We start from the raw sequence: 9,700 nt of genomic DNA on the forward strand, positions 1-9,700 counted from the left end.
TAAGATCTTATCTTTTTTAGTAATACAGATAAGTCCCATTAAAAAAAACAACGCCAAATAATACTTTTTCAACTATTAAAAAGAACAGTTTGGGGTTGAAAAATGGCACTATGTTTGGTCCATCTGGTGCTGCTATAACACTGTGACTGGGTCATTTACAAAGAACAGAAATTATTTATCACAGTTGTGGAAGCAAGGAAGTCCAGGAAGAAGGCACTGGTAAGGTTTCTTGTTCTGTGTCTTCATGTGACAGACAAGCAAGCTAACAAAATGTGGTGTGTGAAGCCTCTTTGGTCAGGGCCTTAATCCCACTAAAAAAAAAAAAAAAAAGAGGAGCCCTCATGGTCACATCCCCTCTTAAAGGCCCAGCTTCTCTGTATTATCACATTGGGTTTTGGAGAGACACGTTCAAACCACAGCACACCACATGGGTTTTAATAATTCAGTCATGTTTTTTCTAATCACTACAGTTATAATGATGGCAACAATGAAGTTATCTTAATCTGAAAAGGCTGAAAAATGAAATATTTTTATCATGGAAAGAAAAAAGACTAATGTGGTACTCTACAAGGAACTAAGGATGCAAAAATAAAATAGACATTGTCCTTGCTATCATTCAGCAATAAAAATAGGAAGAAAAAAAAAACACACTTAACTAGAACATTTGAAAAATTTTTCAATTAAGTGGATGCTATGGAATACACAGGACATCTGATCTGAAAGAGAAATAAGGATGGGGAGACAGATACTCATCTGTGCTTTTTGTTCTTTTTTATATTAACTTTCTAATCCATTTGGAAGTTTTTAGCATTAAGTATACAGAATGAGGATCTAAATGAGCATTTCTTTCTCAATATTACACCAATTTTTCAAACAGAATTTATTGAATAATTCATCACTTTTCATTTAGCTTCCTTAAATTCCAATAAAACATCACTGGTAATAGGCTCCTTGGCTCCAATTTTCTACCCAGAAGCCCTTTCCCAAATGCAGCAGGCAGTCTGACATTTTTATTTTGTTTCGTTTTTGATGGTAGGGAGAGAGAAAATAGTACTTAGAAAGTGATGCTAAAGGATTGTTATGGACTAAGTATTTATGTGCCTGCCCCCAAAATTCATATTAAAGCTCTGTCCTCCAATTTGACTGTATGTATTTGGAGAGAGAGTCTGTGAGGAGGTGATAAAGCTTAAATGAGGTCACAACACTGAGGCTCTAATTCTGTAAGATTAGTGTTATTAGATGAGAAACCAGAGAGTTAACTGACTCTGTTTGATTCTGCCATTTGAGTACAATAGTAAGAAGACAGGTGTCTCCAAATCAGAAAGGAGTTCTCACCATCAACTGAACTGGCCAGCACCTTGATCTACTAATTCCCAGCCACAAGAACTATGAGAAAATTAATTTCTATCATTTAAGCCACTTAAGGTATTTTGTTATGGAGCCTGAATAGAATAATGCATTGATTATTTGGGGTCTGATTTCAGAGTATTGCACAGATTTTGTTTGTAATAATCTATTTCCCCAATTCATAAATGAAAATGGTTTTGTACTTTTTTTTAAAGTAACTAAAAGACTAATTCGAAAGATTCAATTTTCAAAATTAACAATAACCTGGTCCTAAATTTTATGGTATTGCATTATGGTTTTAATAAACTAGACTCTTTTCCTGTTACAGGATGGATTGTGTTCTAACCACTCTTTCACATCCAACATACCCTGGCTCCATCACCTGCACACCAAATTCATATATTGAAGTCATAAACCCAAGTACCTCAGAAAGTGTATTTAGAAACAGGATTTTTTAAGAAGCAATTAAGGCAAAATGAGGTCATACATGAGCCCTAATTCAATACAACAGATGTTTTTATAAAAGGAGATTAGGTTACAGACACAAAGGGAAGACTATGTGTGAACACATACAGAGCAGGTGGCCATCTACCAGCCAAGGAGAGAGTGCTTGAAGGGAACCAACCCCGCCAATATCTTGATTTGACTTCCAGCCACAAGAAGTGTCAGAAAATAAATGTCTGTGGTTTAACCTACCCATTTTTGGTCTATGAGAATCTGAAAAGACTAATTTTACTGTTCTGTTGATTCATTTTAAGTGTTAATGAATTTATTTTCTAAGTATCTCTTTCCACAGTTATTTCTGCCTATTTATTCATCCAGTTAGTTTTAAAGTTAAATTTTTCAAGTTGCGGGACGGGGGGGCGGGGGAACCTAGGTATTTTAATAAGATATACATGATACCAGTAAGTTAATTTGGTGAGAATGAACACGTTTATAATATTTAGTCCTCCCATAGAGAAAAAAATTTCCCTCCTTATTAACATAATAATAATAATAATTTCCCTCCTTATTAACATAATAATAATGAAGGGGCTGAGATTGTAGTTCAGCGGTGGAGCTTAGCCCATGTGAGGCAGTGGGTTCGATCCTCAGCACCAAATAATGGTAAGTAAATAGAATAAAGGTTATAACTAAAAAATATTTTTTAAAAATAATGAAGAAGAGGGCTGGGGATGTGGCTCAAGCGGTATCGCGCTCGCCTGGCATGCGTGCGGCCCGGGTTCGATTCTCAGCACCACATACAAAGATGTTGTGTCCGCCAATAACTAAAAAATAAATATTAAAATTCTCTCTCTTTCTCTCTCTGCCTCTCTCACTCTCTCTTTAAAAAAAAAAATAATGAAGAGGATAAACTCAATATATTAGTCCTCAAACAACCCTACAAATTATGTATATTTTTCACCAATTACATGTGAGGAAATTGAGACAAAGAGGGTTTTAAGTAATTTATTCAAAGTTATACATTTAAGTCCCACAGCTGTAATATTAAAGCCAGGGGCCACCTGATTCTAAAGTCAATGTTCTTTTTACAGGCTAACTCCTAGCATTTTCCCCACTCCACTAGAGATTCTGAGATGCTCAGGGTTTGAGCACATAAATGGGTGGTACATTTTTATTAATTTAGTTTTCTTTCCAATAGAAATCTTATATGTCTAATGAAAAATAAATTGAGCTCATTAACTAAAACAAAGCTCACAAAGACTTCTTGTTTCTTATTTTTGCAGTGCTGGGGATCAAACCCAAGGCCTCACACTTGCTAGGCATGTGCTCACCACTGAGCAGCATCCCCAGTCCACCTTTTTTGCTGTTTTTTTTTTTGTCTCCCACTAACAAAGCTTAGAATTTCAACAAGGCATGGGCTAAGGGGAAATCTTTTTCAATTTCTTTTTCCCTTACGGTTTCTGTTTGGTATGAAATCTCTTGGGTAGAATAAGGTGAGAATTCTGATTTGACAATTATTCCTCTATAGTCATAGTCTTTTGTTGTCTCTTCATACAGGTTCTGCATAATTCTTGCCAAAGAAATGATCAGATATTTTGTGGACTATGTTGAAATTGTGATTGAGGTCATTTCAACACTATATTTTTAGCTTGTTATTGCTGAAACTTATTTTTTTTAAAATAAACATTTATTCTATTATTATATCCAACAATTTTTGGGGGGTGTATAAGAGATTAAACCCAGGGGCCACATCCCCAGCCCTTTTTTATATTTTATTTAGTCAGGGTTCTCACCGAGTTGCTAAGTGCCTCACTAAGTTGCTGAGAGTGGCTTTGAACTCCGTGATCTTCCTTCCTCAGCCTCTCAAGCCACTGGAATTACTGGCACATGCCACTGCATCAGGCTTTATCTAATCATTTTCTAAATATTTACTAGTTTTTAGTTGATCCTCTGGAAAATTCTGGATATTAAATTATGAAAATGGAAATCATAAAAGTCTATCTCTTCCTAATAGCTATCATTCATTTCTTTTTCACATTTTATTGTTTGACTAGAACTTTGAAATCACTAATACATTTGAATGATGGCAATAGGCATCTTCCTCCCACCCCAAGGAATGGAAATCCCTCTAATTTTTCATCATTAAGTATTATACCAGAAAAAGTATTCTTTTCTTTGTTTTGAAATATGAAAGACAAATTGAGTTTCACAAAAAAATTTAGCATTTACTAAGTTTGAAAAAATGTTTGCTCTTTTAATATATTATGAAATGGCCAAAGGTGCTTGGGGTTAGAAATCAGACTTGAGGTCCAAAGTGGAGATATGGATGTGTGTTGTCAGTATATGATGGTATTTAACCCTAGAAGACCAGAAATTGCCTAAGCATATATTGAAGAAATGTCAGAAGACGGAGACTGAGCCCTGAGGCATTCTTGAGTTTTTAGAAATGAAGAAATGACAAGAGACTAATAAGTAGGACAACCAAGAGAGTATGGTGTCCCAGAGGCCAAGTGAACAAAGGGCTTCAAGGACAAGTTGAGATCAGCTGATAAGATCATACAAGATGACTCAGCTGACCTGGGAGTTAGCAAACTAGAAATCATTGGTGACCTGGACAAGAATAGTTACACAGTTGAGCAGGCAAAACTTCTGATTGGAATAAGTTTAAAAAAAAAAAAAATTAGACAAGCATGGATGTACTAGGCAAACCTGGCCTATTTCTATTCCCAGTTGTAAACCAAGGCTCAATTTTCTAGATGAAAAAATTTAAAAATTAAAAAATCAAGGTGCAAATTTAAGCCTAAGAGGTAGAAAGAAGTGGAGGCTAAGTGGAATTTGACACCAGCTGCCTGGATTGAAAATTTCAGAAATATCACTCATTACCTCTGTATTTTTCAGAAAGTCATTTAGGATCTCAGTTTTCTCATCTATAAAATGGGGTAATAATACTTTTTAAAAGGGTAGTTGAAAATTCATTTAGAGCACTACACAAATACTAGCTATTCTCATTGAAACAAACAAACAAAAAAAGGATCACCTCACTTGACAGAGTTCCTGGCCTTGATTAAGGGACAAGTGTTTTTGCTATTCATTTAAGACTTCAGTTTAGACAAAAGCTTTCCTACTCTTTGTGGCCATATCCTACCTTCCTCTCCATAAGAACAGTTTATATTATGACTAGTGAGCAATATATTACTATTGGGCATAGGTACTGGACTCCGTACTATATGTGTGAGCATGTCTTCTGTTTTTTCTCTAACTGGGTAGGTGAGTGTATTACCCTTGCCAATACAACTACTTGGTAGGTGAACTCAAAGTCTGCCCCCACAGAGCTAATTATAACTAAAGTACAGATAGATATATAATGCTACTTTAGCCTTGGTGTAGTATTCTCCAAGCAAGCTTTAACAGAGTATTAGATTCTCATAGAAAGCAGCATTTTATTTCTCAATTAGCTACTAATCTCTTTTTGTTCATGGCTTCCTAGTATAAGAAAGAAGTACAAATGAATTTAAGAACCAAAGCACACCCCCATAATTCTAATAAACTCCTTACTTTGTTTAGTTTAAGCACTGCTTCCTCTGTAAAGGCTGTCTTTATACCTTCACTAAAATTGTGCTAGATTCTCTTTCTCTAAGATCCCGTTTCTCTATTTGCAGAACATATATCACTTCTCATAATCATATTTTAGTTTGTCACTTTCTCCCCAATAGTCATTGCACCTCTTTAAAATAGGGAAAATAAAGGTCTTCCAAAGTGTTGATATATGAATTTCAATTACTATTTGTGAAATTAATAAATGTCTGGCATACATTGTAAATTTTAAGGATATGTGTATGTGGGTATGTGTACATAAATACACACACACACACACACACACACACACACACCCCTACACACAAAAATTCTTCCAACACAAACAGATAAATCCTAGATCAGGATTTTACAGTTAAACTGAAGATCCAGTAGTTAATATATGAAGGGTGTGACATAAATTGAACAGAATATTTATGATATTTTGTTATTTACAAAGGAAACAGTATATTGATGTCATATAAGAAAAGTTTTGTGAAATAACATTTTTGAATAATTATGTTGTAATGGTTTGACATTCTGAAGTATCAGTTTTAAAGCTTTTGTTATAAATTATTGTTAATGCCACCAGAGAGTAATACTGAAATCTTGGTACTATTTTTCAATATATGTAATTTAATGTACCATAGGTATCTTGGTAAAATGAACAATAATTATACAAGAGATATATGTATATATAAATATTTACGTATATACCTTCATTGTCAGTATTGGGTTTGGCTTCCATTTCTGCTATCTTGTGTCTTAATTCAAACACTGAGAGTTGCACTACATCCCTGTTATTAAAAATATTTTGTTAATTATGATTCAATTAAAAATAACATGGGAAAACTAATACATGTAACCCCCATTACTTTAGGAATAATTTCTTATGAAATATCATTTATTTATTGAATATTATTAAACATTATTTATTGAAGACATGGTTGAGTATCAAGAATCACACAAATACAAGCTTCTGATTAATAAGGTCCAGAAAGGATTAAATATGCACTATGGCTCAAAGCTTCCAGGTAATCACTGGAAGCCAATTACCCTTAAATATGATCCCAAAGAAATTGATTACTGAGTTTCTCAGAACACTGTAAAATAAGAGCTGCAAATTATTACAGACAGGAAGAGCTAACAAGGGCAGTAGGCAACAAGTGTCAACCTGAAAAAAAGAAAAAAGAAACACTAATAAAACACACACATGTACGTACACACAAACACACACTTTCTTTAAAAAAGCATTCGTAAATATTTCTGAATGCCTTTTGTATTTAAGGCATTTTGTTAAAGACAGTACAATGAGCAAGTGGACAGAACAATATCAACAGCAGCAGCTCAATTCCACTTGAATGCTTACCTGGAATGCACTAGCCAGGGCTAAACATTTTACACATTTCATTCCATCCTGGCAACAACAATAGGAAGTGTAACTATTTATATAACACTCTTAAGAGAAAGCTGAGGCTTAAGCAAGTTAGTTAACTTAAATAAGGTCCTATAGTTATTGAGTAATAAGAGCCGAGATTTAAATTTATGCAGAATTCCTCTAAATAATTGCTCTGAACCCTTACTGCCTCAGAGAAGGCAGAACCTGATCCTCAGAATGTTTATCATTTGGTTCAAGATTTAAAAAATAAGTAATAAATTAATTAGTAGTGTGACTGGAGTTATAATAGAGGAAAGCACAGGATGCTATGGGACCCACAGAAAAGTCAATTCTCATGGGGCCTGTGGGTGTGATAAGATTATCTTTTTAAAAATAGCATAGTCAGTTTTAACAAGAAATACTAATATTGTTCTAAAAAGCATAGGAGAGGCTGCTTACTCTGGAGACAGCACACATTCTCCCTTGAATGTGTTATCTATCTTCCTAAATAAACCTGTCTATGCCTTTGTTACAAGAAATGAAAAAGCATCTGAGAAACTGGAGATGAACATGCTTTCAATAGTGCCTTTGCCTACCATTGGCAAGGTCCTGAGTTCAATCCTCAGCATTGCACAAAGAAAGAGAAAAAGAAAGCATAGGAAGAAGGCCCGATTTTTACAAAAAGTTACCATTTCTTAAGTTCTTCTAAAGGATGAAATACTAAATAAATTCCTTGGGATTTTAAACTGAAAAACCCGAATTCAGTAGAACATAAAAACCAAAGGCCTATTTTAAAATTAAAAACATATGTACCAAATACACTTGGGAGGAAGTGTTGTTGGTGGTGTTTTTTGGTTTTGTTGTTCTTGCTTTATTGTTTTTTTTTTTTTTCTTTTTTTTGTACCAGGGATTGAACCCAGGGGTGCAATTTTTTTCGATACAGGGTCTCACTAAATTTGTTTAGGGCCTCCTAAATTGCTGAGGTTAGCTTTGAACTTGTGATCCTCCTGCCTCGGCCTCCCCAGACTTTATAATTGCTGGTGTGCGCCACCGCGCGGGGCCACTTAGTTTTAACCACAAGAAAGTGCAACCTGCATGCTGATAGGCATAACTAATCAAAAGGCAAATCAACCTCTAGCACAGAACACTGTTAGGGGAAGTCGCCTGACGTGCCCTCTATTAATCCTGACGCTGTCCTTCAGCAACCTTGACGGCTTCTGTCCGAAGCGAACTGACCCGAGGGCCGCCCGGGAGGCCTGGGGTCGCGCACCTGCCCCTCACGGGCGCGGGAGGCCGCGCGCCGCCGACTCACTTCTGGTAGATTTCTTCCAGCAACTCCAGTTTAAGGCGGTCGGTGCTCACACCGTCGAAGTTTTCGCCTCTTCCCTCCCCCATAGCGAGAGGTCAGAGAGCTCCCACGCCCTTCGACTCGGCACTGGTTAGAGTATAAGACCTGGAAGGGGCATCCCCAAGCGGGGAAAGAAAAAGCGTCGCCAGGAGCGGTCGCCATGGCGAAACGCCTCACAGTCACCCTCTCCCGCCCACTACGCCGCGTCACGCGTGACGTCATAGGGCGTCGCCCGCATCGCCCTCCCAGTGGGGCGCCGGCGGGGGCGGGAATTGAGGGAGGCGGATTTTGCAGGTTGGGTCCTGTTGGGAGCAGCCCTGTGGCTAGACTGAGGGCCCCATTCCTCCCCAACTCCCGCCTCTTCTGGAGGCCAAGAGGGATGTGCGCCGGCTACACAGCTGAGTGTGAGGGGCTCCAGAACACCCCTTCTTCTTACCTCCTTTTGGCCTTGCTTGCTTTCCTAAACACTGCGCAGTGCCTCATGTTTCTTTATTCCTGGGCCTTGTTAGAGAATGCTGGGTCAAAAGTGGCTGCACCTTTCTTTGCTTCAGTTGGACGCGCACCAGAGGCTCTGGTTAGGGGTGACCCAGGAGGAGCAGACCTTGAAAAGGTACCCCCTGAAAAGAGTTTTAAACCTCATTCTGGGATGCTCTTGTCTTGAAGTTTAGGCAAACCTGAGGAATGTCCACTGCAACTTGAAATTTCATTATATATGTTAATTACATATTTTGCGTTCTGCTGGAGATACATCTGTGTTTCAATATCTTTTCCCTGTCCCCATCATTGACAGGTACACTGGCTACTTTGATTCGAATATGGCTTTCCCCCTCAAAATTCATGTCGGAATTATGAGATATTAAAGAGAAGAGAGCAGGGGACCTTCATGAAGTGATTAAAGCTATGCCCACATGAGAGGAATAATCCATTCATGATTAATGGGTTGGTTAATGGCTTATCTCCAGAGAGGGTCTGCTATGAAAGCCCCTTTGACTAGGACTTTCTCATACTCCCTGTCTCTGGACAGTGATATCCTACACTACTACATTGGGACTTCTTGCTGGAAGGCCAACACCTGATGTTGCCCCTCGACCTTGGAGCAAGAACCGTGAACCAAACCCTCTTCTTAACTTACCCAGTGTGTATTTATTATGGTTTGGATATGAAGTGTTCCCCAAAAGCTTCTGTGTCGCTGCAGGAATATTCAGAGTTGAAATGATCAGATTATGAGAGCTGTAAACTAATCAGTCCATCTTAGCTTGAATGAACTAACTGGATAGTGACTGTAGACAGGTAGGATTTAGTTGGAGTAGGTGGATCAATGTGGGCCTGCCCTAGAAAGGTTCATCTTCCCTGCAGCCTATCTGCTTCCTGGCTTCCACGAATGCAGCAGCACCCCTCCACCACACCCTTCCTCCATGATGTTCTGCTCACCTTAGCCTCAAAGCAATGGACTCTAAAAACCATGGACTAAACCACAAGCTAAAGTAAACTGTTTCTCCTCATTTTTTTTTTTTTGTTGGGTATTTTGGTAACAGCAAGGAAAAGCTAACACAATGATATTAGCTATACAAAATGGACTAAGACAAGTAATGACCTTTACTTTCTAATTT

At 37.6% G+C, this 9,700-nt stretch overlaps 1 protein-coding gene across 7 annotated transcripts in view; it reads right to left on the minus strand.

Annotated features, from left to right (window-relative positions):
* CCDC169 (coiled-coil domain containing 169) overlaps nucleotides 1–8,275 on the minus strand; it is a 49,931-nt gene extending 41,656 nt beyond the window's left edge. For 3 of the 7 annotated variants that reach the window (XM_081305352.1, XM_081305351.1, XM_081305350.1), the window contains exons 1-2: nucleotides 8,055–8,275; nucleotides 6,082–6,161 (exon numbers count right to left, since the gene is read on the minus strand). In XM_081305352.1, coding sequence (XP_081161478.1) covers nucleotides 6,082–6,161; nucleotides 8,055–8,137 — 163 coding nt within the window. In that variant the 5' untranslated portion in view covers nucleotides 8,138–8,275. Of the gene's footprint in view, nucleotides 1–6,081; nucleotides 6,162–7,978 lie in introns of all 7 variants that reach the window. The other 4 variants (XM_081305353.1, XM_081305354.1, XM_081305348.1 and 1 more) reach the window with 4 other exon arrangements.
* Between the last annotated feature and the right edge of the window lie 1,425 nt (nucleotides 8,276–9,700).

Source organism: Spermophilus citellus (assembly GCF_964194105.1).
Source record: "Spermophilus citellus genome assembly, chromosome: 1".
Taxonomy (NCBI): domain Eukaryota; kingdom Metazoa; phylum Chordata; class Mammalia; order Rodentia; family Sciuridae; genus Spermophilus; species Spermophilus citellus.